At 41.1% G+C, this 23,874-nt stretch overlaps 1 protein-coding gene across 4 annotated transcripts in view; it reads right to left on the bottom strand.

Annotated features, from left to right (window-relative positions):
- Nucleotides 1-23,874, bottom strand: part of ARID4A (AT-rich interaction domain 4A) — a 236,072-nt gene that overhangs the window by 165,041 nt on the left and 47,157 nt on the right. For all 4 annotated transcript variants that reach the window (XM_033952272.1, XM_033952273.1, XM_033952274.1 and 1 more), the window contains exons 8-11: nucleotides 14,123-14,255; nucleotides 8,728-8,807; nucleotides 5,412-5,488; nucleotides 2,745-2,941 (exon numbers count right to left, since the gene is read on the bottom strand). In XM_033952272.1, the coding sequence (XP_033808163.1) occupies nucleotides 2,745-2,941; nucleotides 5,412-5,488; nucleotides 8,728-8,807; nucleotides 14,123-14,255 (487 nt within the window). The remainder of the gene's footprint in view (nucleotides 1-2,744; nucleotides 2,942-5,411; nucleotides 5,489-8,727; nucleotides 8,808-14,122; nucleotides 14,256-23,874) is intronic.

Below are 23,874 nucleotides of genomic sequence, written 5' to 3'. Positions count from 1 at the left end.
GCCCTTCATTGTGGCCCTAAAACATTTGACGGAAATGCTCTTCAAAATTCTGTGTGTTCTTTTCAATAGTGCCCACTCGACTACAAACTGTAAATGTAAACAGCCTGAAGTGTGTCATTCAAGTGTCTCATTTTCTACTGTTGACAATCCAAAAGTTTTAAAATATATCCTTGAAGTGTTGTAGAAAGCAAAGTTGCTTACCTGTTTTACTTGCTGCGACGGCAGCAATATGTTTCCCTCCCCTTGTGTTATCAATATAGGGCCCTGAGGGGAGGGAACAAGTGAAGAAGAAGAACACAGCCTAATGAAATCTTCTCAACAGTGCGGCACGCAGAGTCCCTGAAAGCTTTCCTATTAGCCGCTGAAAGCACCCTCAGTTTCAACACTTACCCTGGCGCTACTGGGAAATTTGGGAGCTGCCTCTTATTATTGATTGCCACCAATGCTGGAGTGCAGCCAGTTGAGGTGGAATGACACTTCCATTCCCCGCCAGACCAAATCAGAGCCCTGAGGGGAAGGAGCCAAAGGAATCTTCTACTGCCACACCTGTGCTGAAACTTTTTTCTCAGCGTTGGCAGATATATGCTGCCCTCCCCTCCCCGTTGGAACTGAAGCAGGGCCCTGAGGGGAGAAAGCCATAGAAATCAGCTGTTTTTTCGCCTGCATTTTCTCCGTGTTGGTTTGCAGCGACGTTGCAGGCGTAGACATCTTAACTGCCAAAGTCTCTGCGGTTCTAGCGGCCACTATGTGAGAAAGCACGGCTGGCAAGTCTGTAAGGGCAATAGACCCGTGCTTGTTCCGAAGAACGGTTTGTTAGGTTTTGGTTTTCGTTCTCTTTTTCTCTTTAGCGATTGTCGTTAGCCAAAAATACTTGCGATTAGTTGTCACAGTCAAAAAACTGGCGGTTGAAGAAATCAGTTTCCCTGTCAATGAAGAACTGTGAGAAACAGGTCGGAATTTCACACTCTTTTTTTTTTTTTTAAACTGCCCTAAGGGTTAGAAAGCCAAGGCTTTCCTGACTAAAACTACTTTTACTTTTCCTTTTAAAATTTTTCTCTGAGAAAGGGGAGAGCCACAACTGTACAGGAGCGGGTCAGAAAAAACTGACAGGCAGAGGGGAGGGGCTCGAGTAGCAGGGCAATCCTGCACATGCTCAGTAAGCTCAAAAGCTTGCTATAGCTAGGGGAGAGTGCCAACACTGTTGGCTCAATCAGAGACTTTGCCATCAAGTGTGGCTGCATATCCCCTGCCTGTCTCCAGAGAATCAATACTACTATTAATTTTTAATGTTTAAATACCCAGTCTGAACAAATTAGTTAAGGCAGCTTACAAAATTAGAAGTACGTATAAGCTTGAAATGTTTTGGTGGCCCTCAGAGTTCTCTCATTTTCATGAAAAGGTTGGAGGCCACTAAACTAGGGGAATATGCAGAAGTGTCTGCATAATGAACAGTGGTAAAAATCAAACAAAAACAAGTAACTTTCTTTTTCTTGAAAGGAAGTCTGGGACAAGAAATAAATGGGCCTAGGCGGGTGGAGTTGAATTCTTTCTGCATTCCAAAGAAATTCTGACTGTTGGTCTTTGTCTGCCATCATTTACTCTTATGGTACTATACATCAGGAATATTGCGCTCAACAGTAATAGGAGGTGAATGTGTGGAACAAAGACCATATTGCAGCTCTGCAAATTTCTCCTGTGGAGGCTGATATCACAAGAGCTAATGACACAAGCCACAACTCTAACATTATGAGCTGTGCCATGACCCTTTAAGTCAGCCTTAACCAGGCATAAGTGAAGGAAATGAAGTCTGCTAGCCAACATAAAAGTGCATTGGCCAGTAGAAGCCCTCATCTTGCTGGTTGGATTTTCTATAGGCTTTGTCTGCTCCAGATAGAAGGCTAAAGTGTGCAGTGTTCTCTCACGTTTATGGTCTTGGAAAAAAATTCTGATAGAATAAATCATCTGGTTAAGATAGAAGTCCAACATTACCTTTGGAACAAACTTTAGAGGGGTTTTTAAGACCACTCTATTGTTGTAAAACTATATAAGATGGATCAGCTACTGTGGGCTAGTGAATGCCACCAAAAATAGAACCTTCCAAGTCAGGTACTTCAGGTGACTCAAAGGAGTTTTAATCAGCTGGGTTAAAATGACTAAGATCTCATGACACTACAGAAAGCTTGATAGAAGGCTTCAGCAGAAGCAAGCTTTGCAAAAGGCAAATTAAAGGCTGAGTAGAGATGGGTTTACCTTTTACTTGGTGATAAGCTCCAATTGTATTAAAGTGAACCCTTTTATGAAGGACAGGAAAAGGATCTAGAGCCTTATCCCTCATGCCAGACAGCAAGCCTCTCATTTAAAAGCGTGCAGCCTCCTAATGGAAGCTCTTCTAGAAATAGGACTTGAGACCACTGTCAAGCAAATTTAGTGAATCCACTAGCATTCTTTCAATTTCCAAGCCGTGAGGGCTAGAGACTGGAGAAATAATGGAAAAATAGTGATTAGCTAGGTTCTCTGCAATAGTGGCAGGTGGGAAGGCATGTGCAACATTCTAAGACATTGTTGTAAACAAGCTGGAAAATGTTCCTGTTTAGGCTCCCTTGATGTTGTCATCCAAATGTTAAAACTACTGTATCCGGTTTGTCCACTGAGAAAATCTTGGCACTACTACTTGACCATGACTGCTTGAAATATTAATCAGCAGCATAACTACCAAAACAGATTACTTTAGCAGACTCTCTTACCACAATATGCTCTTCTTCTTCTTCTTCCTCCTCCTCCTCATCTTCTTCATATTCCTCTTTTTCTTGCTCATCATCGCTTCTATCAACTTCTCCATCCTCATCATCACTACTAGAGGACTCCATAATTTCACTCAAATCCATTTTCCAGTTCGGAGGTATAACTTTTGTTTTTAAGAAACACTTTGCTTCCAGCAATCCTGGGAGAAATAAAGCACATTATGAGGAAAATTAAAACCAAGTGGTCTGTATAAGAAAGTATTTCAGACAAAACGAATGAAACACTAAAAACGGGAAAGACAAAAATCCTATTACTACTAATTTCTATAGAGACAACAGAAATATACAGCGCTGTACACAATGGACGCCGACATGTCCTGCACATGCCAAAAGATAAAGAAAAGAAATAACATCAATTTGATCAGTAAATCCCTTCTATTTGGGAAATCAGCATTAGGAAGAAAAAGATGAAGTAAAACTTAACCCCAGTGGTATTTATTTAATCTAAGCAATTTAGTAACCCCAACCCAGTAACTGAACGGTAAATTAATCCTATCCTGTTCAAAACTTTGTCCTGATTGATTATAGTTTCTAACCCACACAATCAATCAATATCAAAATCAAATCAAAACAAAAACTTGTCTTTCCAATATCCTCAGTGAAGCACTGCTTTTTAATAAAGTGCACAAGTTGCTATTTTATCATCTGTTTTATCAAAAGGAGTTGTAAAGACTAAAAAAAATATGTTGCAATACATGAACTTCTAAAGGCCACACTAGTTCCTTTAGATCAGTGGTCTCAAACTCGCGGCCCGGGGGCCACATGCGGCCCCCAGGTACTATTTTGAGGCCCTCAGTATGTTTATCATAATCACAAAAGTAAAATAAAACAGTTTCTTGATCATATGTCTCTTTAGCTATAAATTATTATGAAGACTTAGCCAGAAGGAAAGATTAATAAACTATAAAGAGTTTTACCTCATGCAAAATTGTCATTTCTTTAATAAGACATTAACTCTTTTTTTCTGAGGCCCTCCAAGTACCTACAAATCCAAAATGCGGCCCTGCAAAGGGTTTGAGTTTGAGACCACTGCTTGAGATGTTCAAGCTCTCATTGTCATTTGACAGTCACTGAATTTCACTATTTCAATAAAAAAGGCAAATTTTAGACCTTGTTTTTCACTTTAATATGCATTGAGATTTTTTTTACGTTAATGATAATTTTGAATTTTATTAACCATATGACTGATCCTTTTTGGTTGTGCTCAAGGCAGAGCATCCCCAACAGTATAAACATTCTCTTGCACATATTTTATACCTTCAAGGCAGCTGCAACTGTGTGCTAGTATGCACGTGTCTTATGAAATACACAGTACCCGGCAACTCTGCCCAAATCCTGCCCCTGGGAATGCCTATGTACAAACAGCATAAACGACTTGCTGCTGTGGAAGCATGGGCTTGTGATCAAGTCCATCCCCCTTTTGAGCCATTCATCCACTTTTTCATTTGAACTTTCTCCTGCAGATACACTTATACACTCCCATCCAAAACAAAAACACTTCAAACTGAAGAATTTGGCAAGCTTTTATTGAGGACATTTCAAGATCCTAATTTTTTGTTCTCTATTGTATATTCCTATCATATTGAAGTCTTTCTTGGCCTTGACCCCAGACTCGGGTGTTCATGTTGAAACATGGCCCATGTCAGTTCTAAATAATGAGAGCCTTTTTGTCCAAATTTGTGAGGCCTTAGGAAGCAAATCCTAAGAGGAGGTGCCTAACTTACCCCTCCCCCCCTTTTACAAAGCCACATTAAGCAGCTGCTGCATGGCAAAAGTCCCAAAGCCCTTTAAATCCCTATGGGCTTCAAGGCCGTTAACGCAGCAGACCGTGCTATCGGGCTTTTTATAAAAAACAAAAGTGGTTAATTAGTAAATTGGCTTCAATTATGAGCTTTAATAAGCTCATAATTGAAAAAAATAAAAATTAATTGGGTAATAGGCACCTATCTTCTTAGGCGTGATTCTACAAAAGATAGGCGCCTAATGCCTAACGTCAAAGTAGGTGTGTTCAAGGATGAAGGATTTAGGTGCCGCTAAGACAGTATAATTAACCCTGCAGGCAGAAAGAGAACAGCAGCATGCCAATACTCGCAGAAAGGTGAGTGAAAGTACAATGCATTTTCAGAGAACTGGGTAATGATTCTTCAGATTCCAATTGGTATTTTGATTTTTTATTTTGCTAGGTGAACCTGACGTTCAAGGTTTTGTTTGGGATTTTGTTTTGGTTTGAGTTGGGTTTTTTTTTTTGGGGGGAGGGGGGCAAAACCACTTTGGTTGTACCACAGAAAGGTGGTATCAAGAATCTTAAATGTACTATATAAATGCACAATCCTATGGAAGTTAGTTATAAAATATCCCAACTACTAACACTTCAATTGGATAAAGTTATGAATTTGTTCAGAAGATTTCAGTATTAACTTTTTTTTTTCCTTAAGGTGGCAATGGAATAGAAATTTTGCACATCATTACTACCAAAAATAAAGAATCTTACAAGTGAGGCTGAGCAATTTTTAAACAGAAAGGAGTAATGCAATCACATCCTAGTAAAAGATCTTAGATTTTATACAACAGTTAACAGGATAAGTAAGAAAAAAAGGTATTCCTCTTTACCTTGTTTAGATAACAATTCTGATTTTGACAAGTTTGTAACATCAAGTTCTTTGATGTCCTTTCTTGCTATCAAATAACTGTATATAAAAAAAAAAAATACCTTAATGCAAATCAAATTTTAAAAAACAACAGATGGCATACACAATACCACTAACCAATAGATAAAAGAGCTTATGAAGAAACCAAATCTTGTAATGGATAAGAAAAAATAAATAGATAAATCTATCCTGAAAACAACTTAAAGAACGTCAGATATATCCCAAAATTCTAATTTGGTTTTGGATGTTGGGGGCTGTGGAGGAGTGGCCTAGTGGTTAGAGCAACTGCCCCAGCACCCTGAGGTTCTGAGTAGAGAATGACACGGGGAAAAAATCTGTCCCCGTCACCGCTCCGTCACCGGCCCACCATCCTCTGCACCGCCCCGTCACCGCCGATCCCTTCACCGCCCCGTCACCGTCACCGCCATCCCTTTCACCGCCATCCCTTTCACCGCCACTGCCATCCCATTCACCGCCCCGTCACCGTCCCCGCTGCATCCATATAAGCCTTTTTCCTTTCACTCCCTCCTTCCAATTTGAGCCGGGAACACTAGCGATCGCACGGTCCCCGCGGCCACTACCTGCCTGCCCGGTCGATCCTGGTGTTTGGCCGGCTCTCTCCCTTCTCCTCACCTTGGTTTGTGGGTTTTCTTTTTCGGCAACCTGCGCGCTTTCCCAGGGAGCCGCACACGCGCGGCTGCTCAGTGTTCGATCTTCTGCTCTGCTGCAACTTCCTGTTTCCGGTTGCGTCAGAGCAGAAGATCGAGGCTGAGCAGCGGCGGGTGTGCGCGGCTCTCTGGTAGCGTGCGGGTCGCCGAGGAGGAGGATCTGCGGACTGGGGTGAGGAGAGGGGAGAGAGCTGGCTGGACACTGGAATCGATTGGGCGGGCGGGTGTGAGCTGCGGGGACCGCGCGATCCTTCATGCCTCACTGCGGGGGACAAGACCATTCACCGCCCCGCGGGCGGTGAATGGCCTTGTCCCCGTCGCCGCAGCGACTGCTAGTTTTCTTCCCCGTTTTCGGCGGGTGACCCGCGGCTAAAATGCGGTGGCCGCGGGTAAACCGCCACCGTGTCATTCTCTAGTTCTGAGTTCAATTCCCACTGCAGTTTCTTGTGACTTTGAGCAAGTCTTAACACATCATTGCCCCAGGTACAAAATAAGTGCCTGTCTAAAATATGTAAACTATTTTGATTGTAATCACACAAAAAATGCAGTATATCAAGTCCCATCCCCTTACCCTTAACATATAATCTCAAACTGAGAAGGTTTTCTGTAATAATCAACAACAAAAACGTCTAAAAATACCTTATATGATAATAGCAAATTAAAGCATACCATATGTTAATCCTATATTACAAGTTTTAACAAAATTATCTTTCATTCAAGCAAATTAGAGCTCCTTTTACTAAACCGCGGAAGAGCTTCTTACCAAGGGGTGGCGAGGTAAATGCTCATTCCTATTCTCTGGCCCACAGAAAGAAGCTCTTCCGCAGTTTAGTAAAACCTAGTGTTAGTTTGTAAACAAGATGCAAATTCCATTCTGGTACTATAAAATAGTTGAGCCATAAATAACTAATTCTGATATAATTTTCATTTGTTGAATGTATGAAAAACCCCCAATTCTGTAGATCTAAACCAGCATGCTGCAATTTAGGTTGGCTTTGGACTCTCGAAACATCTGAGAGCTTTCTGAAAAGACCTCAATAAATTACCAGTATGTCAGGAATGAAAATATTTGGTCCACTTTCCTCCAAAAATTAAAAAGGCAGGAAATAAAACTGTAAAAGCTAACTTAAAAAGGTTAACATCTATGGCAGAATATTTGGGAGTCAAATTTTAAACACATTAAGGAGAGTGCAGAGGATTTCCTTTTGAAATACAGTCAGCCATGGATGGGCTCTGTACCTGCTTTGAGCAGCTGTGGATGTACCAGTGTGGAGCAATCAAAATAAAAGTGCTGTGCATATTTCCTTCCCCTGTGCTGTGTATATTTCCCTCCCCTGTGCTATGAACAGGATGTATACTTCTACTTATCTGGACTTTCTATGTGCATAAAAAGCTTTGAAAATTGACCCTTCCAGTTAATTATTAACAGATCACATATTCATAAGACTTAGGCTTTAATTTTAAAGGGAAACTAGATAAAGGCAATCAAATAATAATAAATTGTAGCTTATTTTAAAATATACAAAAATATTTCATGCTCAAGGATGTCGCTATCATTTAATGTATTTTCAAAATGTAAAAACTAAAGCCACAACATGCACTTTTTAAATTTATTTTTCATTCCACTTTTCTTTAATGACATTCTAAGCCTGTAAAATAGGGCTACTCCATTCTGGTCCTCGAGGACCAAATGCAAACCAGGTTTTCAGGATATCCACAAAGAAATAAGCATGAAAAAGATTTACATGCACTACACCAGGGATCTCAAAGTCCCTCCTTGAGGGCCGCAATCCAGTCGGGTTTTCAGGATTTCCCCAATGAATTTGCATTGAAAGCAGTGCATGCACATAGATTTCATGCATATTCATTGGGGAAATCCTGAAAACCCGACTGGATTGTGGCCCTCAAGGAGGCACTTGAGACCCCTGCACTACACCATTGTGGATATCTTGAAAACCTGGCTTGCTTGCAGACCTTGAGGATTGGAATTTAGTAGCCCTGCTGTAAAACATTAGCATCCTTACAGCTGGATACAACTGAATCCTTTTACCAATTAACCTGCCCCCCCTCCTTTTATGAAGCCGTGTTAGTGGGTTGTTGTTTTTTTTTTTTTATCACCAGCCGCAGCGGTAAAAGTTCTGATGCTCAAAGGAATTATATGAGCATCTATGACTGTTGGAGCAGTGCGGAGCATTCAGTGTGACGGCTGGCGCTAAAAACATCTTCCAAGCTTTTGTAAAATGGGGTGTTAATAAATTGCTATTGTAATTTGGCCAGCAGGAGCTCTCTCAAAATTAGTACCTTTTGAGTTGCCATTGCCTATCAGCAATGACAATAGTTGACAGGATATTGTATGCATTAGTATTGTATGCATAAGAAATAAATTACATTACATTACATTAGTTTTCTTTTAAACTTAAGGCTTGACTAGACTAGCATTAACGGATTTAAATTTTCTAAAATTCAAATTTTAAAACAAGAAGAGCACCCAAGTACAAACTAGACGACTAACAAACTGCAGGGAAAAAAACAGTTTAACAAAAACTTCTACCTAATCTTTAAAAATGTTTTCCTATAACCTTAAAGAGCATTGAACAATGCATTACTTACAATCTGGAATCTGTGAATGATCGCACTAAACACTGATCCTTCTTCACAGAAGCATCATCATTACAGCTGGGAGATACCACCTGTATTATTAGATACAAGGAGATACAGAATTACTGTGACAAATTTTGGTGGATCAGTATAGCTATGTCACTACAAGACGAGCAAAACATTCTCGCAAATCGTGCCTCGCAAACCAACATTGACTTGATTTGCGAGTCTCCCCCCCCACACGAACCGGCATAGCCCCCTTGCCCGCAAACCGGCATCACCCCCCCACCCCCGCACGAACTGGCATCCCCTGCCCACAGCACCAACCCACAGGAGGTGCCGGTGCCCGAAGATCGTGCCTCTCCTCCGACTGGCCCTTGATGGAATCTCGGAGAGAGGCGGGAGCCAGAAGGCCTTGAGCATGCGCAGATGCTCAAGGCCCAGTCAGAGGACAGGCACGATCTTCGGGCACCGGCACCTCCTGTGGGTTGGTGCCAGTGCCAGTGCCACATTGGGGGGTAAGTTTTCAGTTTGGGGTGGGGGCAGGCGTTCACGAGGAGGGGGCAATCATGTTCACGGGGGGGGGGGGGCAACATTTGCGGGCACTTGGCCATGTTGGTTCGCAGGGAGAAGGAGATGGGAGGTGGAATGAATCAAGCAAGTTTCCCTTACTTTCTATGGGGAAACTTGCTTTGATATACAAGTAAATTGGTTTACGAACATGCTTCTGGAACTAATTAAGCTCGTAACCAAGGTTCCATTGTATTAAATTTTAGCTTAAAATTATGAAAAGGAAAGAAGTGATCTCTAAACCCATTTGAATACAGCTGATTTTAGGTGTTCAAGGCAATTGGACAGGAACAGCTGAAATGTCAATTGGCATGGAAAACAATTTTCTACTGGATATAAGGAAAACCTTATTTCTAATATAAACTGCACTTTACATGAGTTACAGGTCTTTGGCCTGGATGCACTAAGGATAATCAGCAATAACCGACTGGATTGCTGTTGGCCGATAAGCTACCAAGTTTGCATGCAAATAATATGCACCTCCTTGCCAACCTGACAGATCAATCGCTCAGTTAGTGATTGACATGCACAGAGCCCTAATAGAAGTGACAGGGGAAGCAGCCTCCTGTCCCTGCTGTTAGGGCTTTTTTTAAATGGCACAAATGTTGTGCGTGTTACACATGCATAATCTGCCCCATTAAAAAACAGAAAAAAGCAGCGAAAGCGGCAAGAGGGATGCCTACGCCCTCCTACCTGTCTGAATACCCCCACGCCATGCCCCCACCCAGTCCTGGACCCTCTGTGCCAATGACCCCCCACTCCAAAAAGGCAGGAGGGTTGCCCACTCCCCTTCTGCCAATGGATGCTCCTCTGAAATGCCCCCCCCCATTACCTTTGGTAGACGTTGAGAGCTGGATGGAAGCACGGTTTCTCCAGGACCAAGGCCCGCCTGTCAAAAATGATGGCCCTTAGGTTGGGCCTTAGACGTCTGAGCCAATCAGGGCCTTAGGCTCCTCCCTCTGTATTCCATGTGATGCAAGGAGAAGGGCCTTAAGCATCTGAGCCAATCAGGGCCTTAGGCTCCTCCCCGAGCATCACATGGTGCACCAGGGAGGGGAAGACCCATCATTTTCGATGGGCGGGCCTCAGACCTGGAGAAACCGTGCTTCCCTTCAGCTCCCAATGTCTATCAGAGGTACGGGGGTGAGAGGGTTTGGGGAGTGTGTGTGTGTGGGGGGGGTAGTTTTGGGGTAGCATCTGGTGGCAGGAGGGAGTGGACATCCCTCCTGCCAATTTTCTCTCATGCGGGGGAGTTCCCGGTGCTGCATTTGTCGGGGGTTGTTGGGGAGGGCAGTCATCGGTGGTGGGGGACTTTTTTTCTTTTTTTAATGGAACACATGCAAAATATCTGTGCCATTGAAAAAAACCCAGACTGATGTCAGTTTTTCTGATAGATAAAACCCCTGGGTTGTTGTTGTTTTTTTTTTTGCACAGCCAAGCAATGTTAGTGAATCAATCGCTTGGCTACTTTGCCTGGGGTTTTAGCTAATTTGCATGGCTGGATCAGAAAATGGGCAATCGAGGGGAAAAACACACGTTGAGCTGTTTTGTGAATCAGGTCAGTAAAAGCGAATGCTGCTAAAGCTGTGAAAACAAGTTTAGCAAAGATTACAGACTTTAGTGCATCTACCCCTTTATTAGAAGGCAGCCAAAGGATGTATAAGCTTGGATTTGGTAGTGTTTTTAAAATCTTCTCACAAATAGAGTTCTGTACAATTTCAGAACAAAATCCAGGATCTTGGTTTGTCTTCACATAAAGTGCACCAATCAGGTTCAACCTTCAAATATAAGTGTTGCATATCAATAACTGCCCAATAACTAGACTTAGGGCTCCTTTTATGAAGGTGTGCTAGCGTTTTTAGCGCGTGCTACAATGCTGCGTGCGCTAACCCCTCGCTACACGGAAAATACTAATGCCAGCTCTAGCACATGCTAAAACCGCTAACACACCTTTGTAAAAGGAGCCCTTAGGCTCAATGTTAGACTGCAAGAGACAGGAACCAATCTAATCTTATCAGCTTCTTTGACTGGGTAACAAGAAAGCTGGATTTGGGAGAGTCCCTGGACGTCGTGTACTTGGACTTCAGTAAAGCTTTTGATAGCGTCCCACACCGCAGGTTATTGAGCAAGATGAAATTGATGGGATTAGGAGAAACACTAACTTCATGGGTCGGTGATTGGCTAAGTGGTAGACTTCAGAGGGTGGTGGTTAACGGTACCCTCTCTAAAACGTCGGAAGTGACCAGTGGAGTGCCGCAGGGCTCGGTCTTGGGCCCGATTCTTTTCAACATATTTGTAGGAGACCTGACTCAAGGGCTTCAAGGGAAAATAACATTATTCGCCGATGACACCAAACTATGTAACATAGTAAGCGACAGCAATTTGTCCAACAGTATGACGCAGGACCTGCTTTTGTTAGGAGCATTGGTCCTCGACCTAGCAACTGGGATTCAACGCTAAAAAATGTAAGATCATGCACCCTGGCAACAAAAATCCGTGCAAAACTTACTCCTTGAATGGAGAGACCTTGGCTAGGACTATGGCAGAACGGGATTTAGGAGTGATCCTCAGTGAAGACATGAAAACTGCCAATCAAGTGGAGAAGGCTTCATCCAAGGCTAGACAAATGCTGGGTTGTATCCGCCGAAGTTTCGTTAGTCGAAAGCCCGAGGTCATTATGCCTTTGTACAGAACCATGGTGAGACTTCATCTGGAATACTGTGTACAATTCTGGAGGCCACATTACCGTAAAGATGTGCTGAGAGTTGAGTTGGTTCAGCGAATGGCCACCAGGATGGTCTCGGGGCTCAAGGATCTTTCGTACGAGGAGAGGCTGAATAAATTGCGGCTATACTCCCTCAAAGAACGTAGGGAGAGGGGAGACATGATTGAGACATTTAAATATATCACAGGTCGAGGTGGAAGATAACTTTTTCTTTCTTAAAGGACCCTCGGCCACAAGAGGGCATCCACTTAAAATCAGGGGCGGGAAATTTCATGGCGACACCAGGAAGTATTTCTTCACCGAAAGAGTGGTTGATCATTGGAATGAGCTTACAGTACAGGTGAACGAGGCCAGCAGCATGCCAGATTTTAAGAATAAATGGGATGCACATGTTGGATCTCTAAGAGGGTAGAGTTAAGGGAAGGGGTCATCAGAGTGGGATCTCCAAGAGGACAGTAACGGGGAGGGTCAATTGAGTGGTCAGACTTGATGGGCGGTGGCCCTTTTCTGCCATCATTTTCTATGTTTCTATGTTAAGCATGTGCCTAGTTGCCAAACTGTGAAATAAGAACATAATAGCCATACTAGGTCAGATCAGTGGTTCATCTAAGCCCAGTTTCCTGTTTCCACAGTGGCCAATCCGGGTCACAAGCACCCGGCAGAAACCCAAACATTAGCAACATTCCATATTACCAATCCCAGGGCATACAGTGGCTTCCCCTGTCTCTCTCAATAGAAAACTATGGACTTTTCTCCTCAGGAACTTGTCTAAATCTTTATCAAAGGCATTTACATTAACTGTTGTTATCACATATTCTAGCAATAAGTTCCAGAGCTTAATTATTCTTTGAGTAAAAAAAAAAATATTGGTTTTAAAAGTATTTTCATGGAACTTCATCAAACATCCCCTAGTCTTTCTAATTTTAGATTGAGGAACTTTATTGAAAGCTTTCTGAAAGTCAACTGGTTCTCCAATATTCACATGTTTATTCTTACCTTCAAAGAAATACAGCAAATTGGTGAGGCAAGACCTCCCTTGGCTAAACCCACCTAATAGCTTCCACCATTTTGTCCGGCACTGAAGTCAGGCTTCCTGGTCAGTAATTTTCTGGTCAACCAAAGAAGCTGACCCAATGTGTCTACTGAAACAAGACAGTCCAAAGAAAAAAAAAACGCTGTAGAGACAGATGTAGACTTTATTGGATTACTTCGTCGAATTACCAGTAAAGAACACCAATAAAAGAACATCTGTCTCCACAGCGTCTGTTTGCTTTGGACTGTAATTTCCTGGATCACCCCAGCACCCTTTCTAAAAATCTGCATAACATTGGCCATCCTCCAGTCTTGAGGTACTATAGACAATATTAGCAGGTTACAGATCACTAACAACAGATCAGCAATTTCATGTTTGAGTCATTTCAGTACCCTGTATCCCATTCAGTCTAGGAGATTTATCACTCTAACTTGTCGATTTGGCCATTTTTGCTTTCATTTCTTCCACAGTCACCCTTGAAAACTATTTCTGGTTCAGGTAGCTTTCTTGCATCTTCTTTCATAACGACAAAAGCAAATAATTCAGGCCTTATCTATATTATTGGACAGATTATACCAATGCATAAGCACTTATCAAACCAGTTGAAAGCAATCTGGCAACCATACTGCCAGCCAGCAGCTCAAAACTTCAGCTTATTTCTTTTCAAACTGCTGAAGGAGCTTTTTTTTTTCCTTTGATGAACATACACATTATATCTATCCACACACAGACACACATACACAGGAATTCAGGCTGAGGGTTTTGCTGAGAGAGAGAGCAAGGATGGCCATCAACTGAGTCTGATCTGCTAAGACTAGGGGTGAGGGTGTGAGGCAGTACTGAACTAGGGATTAAAACAGAAATATGCAGTGAAAACTGAACCCCTTTATTGATGGGGTATATCTTTTGCAATCAAAAGGAATGAACCACACAGGACACTGAAATGTTAAATTTCAGGATTTGAGAATTTTATCTTATTAGAAAAATAAGAGAAATCAAACATTTCCATTCCTCAAAAAATTCCTCAAAGGAAAACAAATTCAAACTAAAAATAATCTTTCTAGGAATCAGTTACTTACCAAGGCTGGATACCAGTCAGTTTTTACTGCGGAGTTGCACGTCACACTCACAACTTTACCCAGTAACTCATCGTTAAGACGCTTTTTATCTTCATCATCTGAACTACTTTCTTCTTCTCTTTCATCTTCAGCCCTAGGGTGAAGGCTAACAAGTCTTAGAACAACATAGTTATCACAAGGAAAAAAAGTGGCTTTATCTTGAATCCAGTGAATTGCAGGATTTATTATTTAACTGTGTAATTAGAGAATCAAACTAGGAGCAAGCACTCCATGTTGTGTATTTGGATGTAATTTTTGAATGAACAAATGTAATCCCTAGGTTAGTCCATTTACATTTAATTAGGCAGTTAAGAAGTATCAGCTACAGTTTATTGACTTAGCTCCTCTGAACAAGAGATTCAAATGGAGATGCTTAAGGTTGGGCCCTCAAGATAGTTAACTAGGTTAGAAACCAATTCTGGAGCTGAGGATGCTGCAAAGAAAAAACTTTCATAGTCAAAGGTGGGGGAGGGAGTTGTTTTTTTTGGAAGGGGTGGTAGGGTATATGGCAATGAAGGGAGAGTTGTGGCCACTGTGTGGAGTGACATCTAAATACAAAAAATGGAACAACCAACATATGTATCAACACGGTCAGACAAACCAAAAGTAGGGATAAAAGGATGACTTTTCACCTGGGAAATAGTCCTTAAGCAAATGTTGAGCCCTACATTTATATCTAGCAGGTGGTAAATTTTTGGCTAGCGCACACTAAATCCGATGCGTGCATTAAAAACGCTAGCGCACCTTTGTAAAAGGAGCCCTTATTGGTTTGATCTTAAATTCTTCTTCTTACCAGGCCTTTAGAAGATCATTAAAAACTGGAAAAATCATAACAGAATAAGTTACACTTTTTGGTGGGTGAATGTATGCACTACATACAGATATGAAAGAATTAATGCAGGGGATTTAGTGGTGTATTTAATAAAGTTTGGAGCCCATTGACTAAATTTGTGGAATCATAATAACGTATATTTATTTTATCTTTCTTTCTGTTCATGTACTTTTTACACATCCATGGGGAGGGGGGTAGGAGGGAGGGAAATAAATTTTGATGGTGATATTTAGGTAACTTTATTCTTCATTTATATTATATATTATGTTATATTATGTTATTATTAAATGTAGGAAATCTGAAAATCTGGAGTGATATATATGTTACCTGTACATATAATAGTGCAATTTTTTTTTTTTATTATTTCTTTATTAATTTTTCAATTTAAATCAAGCTAAACACTTGTACAGAAAGCAATAGTCATAATATCAAAATAATTATAAAGAAATTAAACATCCAATAAGAAAACATTATTATTTAACTATTTAAGCTCAAGTCCTCCTAAAGGAACCAAGATTTTAAATTAGCGAAACATTAAAATTATAGAAGTTATTTTTGCAAGATATTCAAGGCAGAAGCACTGAGAAATAAAGTTTCTTAATTATATTAGGGTTCAGATGATTCTCCATCCAAACGAGACGTAGCTACAAAAGTTGTCAATTGAGATGGTTCAAAGAATACATATTTAACAGAACGGTAACACACTATACATTTACATGGATGTCTCAAATAAAAGGTTGCCCCCAGAGAAGTAACCCCAGGTTTCAAAAGAAGAAATTCACGGCGACGTTTCTGTGTCTCCCTTGTAAGATCAGGAAACATCTGTACTTTACAACCAAGAAAAATTTTTTGTCTATTTTTAAAGTAAAGTCTTAATAACCATGTTTTATCTAACGGAAGCGCCACAGTTAGAATCAAAGTTGCTGGTGATGCCAAGTCTTTATCAGATGTCTCCAATAATTCTGAAACATTTAAAGTTTGTTGGGCCAATTCTTTTTGTTGATTTACAGAAAGATAATAGTGCAATTTATGTAATATCTATTGTTCTTTTACTTGTTTGGCACTGTTTTTAGATTAAAAATCAATAAAGATTAAAAAAAAAACCTTATCTGTTTGATAAATATGTATAATTTAGATAAGTTAATAATTTCTTAATGTTATATTTTATATAAAGTCTTCTAAAGAGCTGGCTCTTTAAAGACGCTTTTTACTAGATCAGTCTTACTATATTTTAGGATAGGACAAGGAGGTTCACTGTAATATGAGGGTATTTATCTCCCATCCTGTGTGTACTAAACCTATACCCGATTTTATTTTTGGTTTTATTTTTTTAATATTGTAATTTAAGCTGCCCTCTTCCCTAATGTTTTAATGTCAATTAGCAGTATATGTGATATATGTGGATTTTATTATTTTATATTTTTATCTGATGTAAATCGCATTGAAATGAGATTTTGCGATCTAATCAAAGAATTTATTAAACTTGAAACTGTTTTGTGCAAATTTGCTGGGTTTTTTACAGTTTTTACCTCTTATTGTAAACCACACTGAACCGTGAGGTATTGTGGTATATAAATAAATTTTTTATTATTATTATTTTATTAAACAGCCAGAGGTTCACGGTGGTCTGGTGTCAAAAAAAGCAAGGCTACATATCTTCAGCTCAGGACTGTTGCTACAATATCTCAATGAAACTATGTGTGCGTGGGGGAGGTGAGTAGGGATATAAAAGTGGTAAAACAATGACCTCAGAGTAGCAAACAACTGCTCCGATTCTAGCTAAGAAATAAGGAGCAGGAGACAACCACTGATTAGTAGTAAAGTGATAAACACACCAGGAAAAGAGGACAGAGGTATCGGTAGGAGACACCTTGGCATCCAGCGACCACAACATGGTCTGGTTCCACCTCAAGAAAGGATCCACTAGGTCAAATACATTGACTAAGGTCCTAAATTTTAAGAGAACTAACTTTCAGGACATGGGGGACTACGTCTATCAAGTGATGCTAAACCAAAGCACGACGGACAATGTAGAGAAACTATGGTCGACTCTGAAATCTACCCTACAAAAAGCAACCAACATATACATAAAAACCGAGAGCAAACAATGCCGAAAAAACAGACCGCAGTGGTTCTCCGCGGAGATCTCGGAACTAGTAAAACAAAAACATAAAGCTTTCGTTAACTACAAACAATCACAACGACCGAAAGCTAAAGAAACCTATCTGGTCAAATCCTACAGTCAGAGAGGCCAAACTCAGGATGGAGGAAAACATAGCTAGGCAGGTGAAGAAAGGGGAGAAATCCTTTTTCAAATACGTTAGCGACAGAAAGAAGAGCACAAGCGGTATTGGGCGACTAAAGAAACCAGAAGGCAACTTTACTGATTCGGACACAGACAAAGCAGAACTACTCAATAACTACTTCTGCTCAGTCTTCACCTGCGAAGTACCAGGATCTGGTCCTCAGCCACAGACAAAGGGGAGTTTGGAGGACCCCTTCAGGGATATGGTATTTACTGTGAGCGAAGTCTACCATGAGTTATCAAAATTAAAAGTAAACAAAGCTATGGGCCCGAACAATCTACATCCTAGAGTACTTCGAGAATTGAGTGATGTCCTGGCAGAGCCGTTAGCTGTGCTCTTCAATCTTTCCTTAAGCAAAGGAAAAGTTCCCCTGGACTGGAAAACTGCCAATGTTATCCCGCTCCACAAAAAGGGATGCAGGTCAGAGGCTGAAAATTATAGACCAGTGAGTCTCACATCAATAGTGAGTAAACTCATGGAAAAGTTGATCAAGAACACATGATCAATGGACACATTTCTGGATGATGAAAGATTAAGGGATCCCTACCAGCACGGCTTTACAAAGGGAAGGTCTTGTCAATCCAACCTGAAAAGCTTCTTTGACTGGGTAACGAAATAACTGGATGGGGGTGAGTCCCTGGACATCGTGTATTTGGACTTTAGCAAGGCTTTTGATAGTGTCCCACACCGTAGGTTATTGAGCAAGATGAACACGCTAGGACTAAGAGAAACACTGACAGCATGGGTGAAAGACTGGCTTAGCGGCAGACTTCAAAGGGTAATGGTAAACGGTATTCCCTCAAAAACATTGAGAGTGACCAGTTGAGTGCCACAGGGCTCAGTGTTGGGCCCGATGCTGTTTAATATCTTCATAAGGGATCTGACTCAGAGACTTCGTGGCAAAATTACATTATTTGCCAATGACGCCAAATTTTGCAACGTTGTGGGCAGGACAACAGAACCTGGCAGCACGACCAGTCCCAACACTATGGAGCAGGACCTACTTCGGCTGAAACAATGGTCCAGTACTTGGCAACTAAACTTTAATGCCAAAAAATGTAAAGTAATGCATCTTGGAAGCAGTAATCCATGCAGAACATACACCTTGAACAGTGAAAACTTGACAAGAACTACTGCAGAAAGAGACTTAGGAGTACTCATCCGGGACGATATGAAAGCTGCAAATCAAGTGGAGAAAGCTTCAGCAAAAGCTAGACAAATGCTGGGTTGCATCAGAAGAAGCTTTATCAACCGAAAGCCTGAAGTTATACTGCAATTGTACAGATCCATGGTAAGACCTCACCTGGAGTCCACCATTATCGGAAAGATGTGAAGAGACTGGAGTCGATCCAGAGAATGGCCACTAGGATGGTCTCGGGACTTAGGGATCTCCCTTATGAGGAACGTCTGACCAGACTGCGCCTATATTCTCTCAAGGAGCGCAGAGAAAGGGGGGGAACATGATAGAAAAATTTAAATACATCACGGGCCGCACTGAAGTGAAGGAGAAAATGTTTTTTCTTAAGGGTCCCACGGCGACAAGAGGACATCCGCTAAAACTTAAAGGGGGAAGATTTCATGGGGATATCAGGAAATACTTCTTCACAAAAAGGGTGATTGATCAATGGAATGGTCTTTCACGCCAGGTGGTCGAGGCCAGTAACGTGCTCGACTTCAAGAGACGTTGGGATAAAAAAGTGGGGTTGCTACAGAGTCATGCTTAAAAAACAGACTCATGGGAGAGGCAAATTTTCTGAGGGAGGGTTCTTGAGTGGGCAGACTTGTTGGGCCGCCGGCACTTTTCTGCCGTCATACTCTATGTTTCTATGTCAATCCTGGGGCTAATTCTGATTCAGTTTTATATGTGGCTTTAAAAGGCAATTAGTAGGGAAAAACTGCTTCCCTTAGGAGTGTCCACCCATGGATTTTAACATTTTCATGAACACAAGATGGCGTAATAATCCAAAGATATCCAAGGCATGATCATCTAACCGAAAACTAAAACATAACTCAATGCAGAGACATGCACACATTTTGTTGGGGTGCAGAAGCCCAAAAAGGATAAGAAATGGGGAAATACTGATGAGCACTAATTAAGGAAAAGACTCTGACCTAATCACATTAAGTGATCAAGGTCATAAAACCCAGTACAAAGCACTGGCTAGAGGAACATTAGGGCGCATACATAGAGAGAAAGACAGGAGCAGCTACACCAATACTTTACCTATGAACTGCTTAGAAAAATATGAAAAAAGTGTCAAAAGGAAATCCAGAATATATTATATTTAGCTTATATAATGTAGGAAAATTAATCTGTAATACTCTGCTTAGCAACAATGCAGTAATCCTTGTCAAGGAGTCTACCTGGAGCTACAATTTCAACATGGTCTAAGTCCTTGCTTAGGGGATAATAGCAATACAGTAATCCTTACAAAAATATTCCCAAAAAACTGGGAACAAAAATATTCACATCAAATGGGTGTGTACCCATTGTCTTTTCAACAGATGAGACACAACATTAAGCAAGCAAGATTTGAAAACTTACAAATCAGTCTGATCTTTAGAGAAGCATCAAGAAAATAGGTTAAGGAAATAATTTTTATTCGATAATGGGATTATAAATTATAGCTCCAGGTAGACTCCTTGACAAGGATTACTGCATTGTTGCTAAGCAGAGTATTACAGATTAATTTTCCTACATTATATAAGCTAAATATAATATATTTATATTTTATTTAGGAGCTGTGAGATTATCCGCATGGTAAATTCAATGCCAGGACTCTAAATCAGTGTTTTTCAACCTTTTTATATCCGTGGACCGGCAGAAATAAAATAATTATTTTGTGGACTGGCAAACTACTAGGACTAAAATTTAAAAACCCCGTTTCCGCCCCATCTCCGCGAGCTCGGTCACCTCAGTAACTATAGAAAAATAGACAAATATAGTGCAAAATATAGACAGCAGATATAAATTCTCAAAACTGACACATTTTGATCACTAAATTGAAAATAAAATAATTTTTCTTATCTTTTCTATCTGGTGATTTCATGAGTCTCTGGTTGTGTTTCCTTCTGTCTGTGTATCCTTTCTTTCTGCACTCAGGCACAATAATTGTCCCTTTCTATTCTCTCCCTCCTTCCTTTCTATGTCCTTAGTGCCCCCGGTGCCTCCTTCCCATGTCCTTAGTGCCCCTTCCTTTCTTTAGTACCCCCAGTGCTTCCTTCCCATGTCTTTAGTGCCCCCAGTGCCTCCTTCCCAAGTCCTTAGTGCCCCTTCCTATGTCTTTAGTGCCCCCAGTGCCTCCTTCCCATGTCTTTAGTGCCCCAATGCCTCCTTCCTATGTCCCTCTCACTGCCTTCCAGACTTTGTCCTACCCCCACCCCTGAAGCCAGCCTGCCTGCCTGTCTACCTCCCTGCCGCACAAAAAAACCAAACAAACAAACAAAACCCCTCCCTCCTTCCTTTCCCCTGTCCTCTGCTATCTTACTGCCCTGCTGCTGCTACTGCTAGAGCAGACATGAAGTCTTCTTTCCGATGTCAATTCTGACGTCGGAGAGGACGTTCTGGGCCAGCCAGGCAGCGATTGGCTGGCCCAGAACGTCCTCTCCGACGTCAGAATTGACGACGGAAAGAAGACTTCCTGTTGGCTTTAGCAGCAGCAGCAGCAGGGCGATAAGATAGCAGCGGACTGGGTGAAAGGAAGGAGGGAGGCTTTTTTTTTTAGTTGCGTGACAGGAAATGATAGTCTGTCCCGTGTCACCGAGCACAGCTTCGGGACGCTGTCCCTGAAAATGTGACATTTCGGCATCCCGAAGCTGTGTGTGGAGACAACAGGACAGGAGGTCTGAAAACGGGACCTATGGTCACCTTAATCTTGCCGGCCCTGTGCGGACCAGCAGAAATTTCCTGCGGACCGGCACCAGTCCACGGACCAGTGGTTGAAGAACAGTGCTCTAAATGGCCATTCTAGACCCATATCAGGACTTATTTAATAAACTATTAGCTAGTAATGAAGCAATTAACACATGCTAACATGGGACAGAGTGGAAAATAGATAGAGACTGTGTCTTACAGTTAATGTCACCTGAAAAGGTTTGGCTAACTTAATTGTGTTGGAGATGCACAAACTGGATGGCAAGATTCAAATTCAAATGCCTTTTTTTGTGGAAACCAATTGATAACATTAAAAAGACTTGGCACAATTTGTGTTTCGGCCCCTAAGACCTGCATCAGGAGTCTATGAGAAATAAAAAAAATATAAAACAAAACAATGAGCCAAATAAATTAAAAATCACTGGACAACATGAAATACAAATAAAATATATAAAATAAAACATTGTATAATATAAAAATTGAATGTAAAAAATTATACATAAAGGGCTCCTTTTTACGAAGGTGCGCTAGGGTTTTTAGCACAAGCACAAAATTACTGTGCGCTAGCGGAAAATCTACCGCCTCCTTAAAAGCCTTTTGAGCAGGTGGTAGATTTTTGGCTAGCATGTGTTAATCTGGTGTGTGCGCTAAAACGCTTAGCGTACCTTCGTAAAAGGAGCCCAAAGGGTAAGATCAAAAGAAATAAAGAAGAAAAAGGGGAAAAAATGAAAAGTGAAAAAGAGGAGGAGCATAGTAAAAACTGAAAAATGTATAAAGTGTTAAACAATTTTTCGATCTAAGGCCTCAATTAAAATCTCTGGGAGCACAGTATGGGCTGTTTTTCCTCCCGCTGTTACGAAAGTTACATATAAATAACCGCACATGCCATTTTGATAACCCAGAAGATCTCGTGGAATTTATCAAAAGCTTTAAAATAGATGGAAACTGAATTACTTGTGAGGTTATGTTTAACATGATATAAAGAGGCATTCCGGAAAGGAATTAAAACCGTACTGTTTGACAAGTTCATCTCCCAAACAGAAGCCTCACCACTTACTAAATTATATTTTCCCTCTGTCAGTTTCGATGTAATATGCTATCCTTTTATCTATTCCTTATGTAATAAGTTGTACCCTCACTTCTTGCATTCTGTAATTCGCTGATTGTCCAGCCTTCTTCAATGTGAACCACCTAGATGTCTTTCGACTGTGGCGGTATAGAAGAATAAGTTATTATTATTATTGTGACGTTGTGAAAGTAAAGTACTTAGGTGCAATGTGATGATATATTTTTTTTTAGGTTTTACTAAGAGTTGTGTTATATGGGCTGCCATGTCGATGGTGTAGGTCTGGCCGTGGAAATGCTGGGGTATTTCCAAACTGGATGTTGGAAGAGAAGGGTTGGGTATTGCAGAGAGTGATAAACCTGGAATGAATGAGCGTTTTAGAGTTGTGAATATGAAGGTATAGGGTAAGATGTATGTATGTATTTCAATAAAATTTTGGAAATTTAAAAACATGCATGTATGGAGTTATGAGAGTAAGAAGCTTCTGGAAACTAAAGCCTATGGATAATATTATCTGTTATTCGCTAAATGTGAACGAATTAAATCATCCAATCAAAAGAAAAAAGATTTTACAGTATCTTGCAAGAACTAAAGCAAATACAGTGGTACCTTAGCTTACGAGTGCACCGGTTTGCGAGTGTTTTGCAAACGAGCAAAACATTCGCAAAATTGGTGCCTCGGAAACCGAGCTTGCCTCGATGTATGAGCGCCTCCCCCCGCGATCCAGCATCCACCCTGCTCACGTCGTCCCCCCGCCACGATCCGGCATTCCCCCTGCACTCATCCACCCACCCGAACACATCGCTTACCCCTATCTGGCACCTGACACATGCCCGAAGATCTGCCGTCCTTTTTGCTTGGGATGATGGATTGCAGCGGGGGGGGGGGGCCTTCATAAGCGGGGGGGAGCAATGCCGGTTCTCGGGGGAGTAGACCAGTGCTGCTGGCCTCGGGGGTGGGTGGGAACGAATCAAGCGAGTTTCCCTTACTTTCTATGGGGAAACTCACTTTGATATACGAGTAATTTGGTTTACGAGCATGCTTCTGGAACAAATTATGCTCGTAAACCAAGGTTCCACTGTATCTTATTTTTGCAGGAAACGCACTTAAATGGAAAGGAGTCAGAAAAGAATGTTATATGCCTGCTCAAGAAAAAGAAAGGTGGATTAGCAGTTTTGTTCAGAAAGGGTCTGAATTTTAAGATTGTAAAACATGATTTGGAACATAGGTGGCTTTATTTAGATGTTAAAATCGATGAAGCCTTAATATCTTTGCTAAATGTATACGCTCCAGTGAATCCGAGCAAGATTTTTTCCCCAGAAATTACGAACGCATATAATTACCAATGGATCTCTCCCTATGATCATGGTAGGGGACTTAAATCAGGAGATAGATCCGGTTTTGGATAGGCAACCAAAACCAAGAGACTCTGGGTCTCACAAGATCTAATAAATAATGGAGGACTGGTAGATATTTGGAGGATATTCAATCCTCAAGGAAAAGAATACACCTTCTGTTCTCCTGTGCATAAATCCTTCTCGCATATTTATTCTTTCTTAATCTCTAAGGATATGTATGACTCCTAATGTGATAAATTCAACTTATATAGGAGTATCAGATCATGCAGGTATATCC

This window comes from Geotrypetes seraphini, chromosome 7, assembly GCF_902459505.1.
Source record: "Geotrypetes seraphini chromosome 7, aGeoSer1.1, whole genome shotgun sequence".
NCBI classification, from domain to species: Eukaryota; Metazoa; Chordata; class Amphibia; order Gymnophiona; family Dermophiidae; genus Geotrypetes; species Geotrypetes seraphini.
This window is presented reverse-complemented; position numbering and strand designations above follow the sequence as displayed.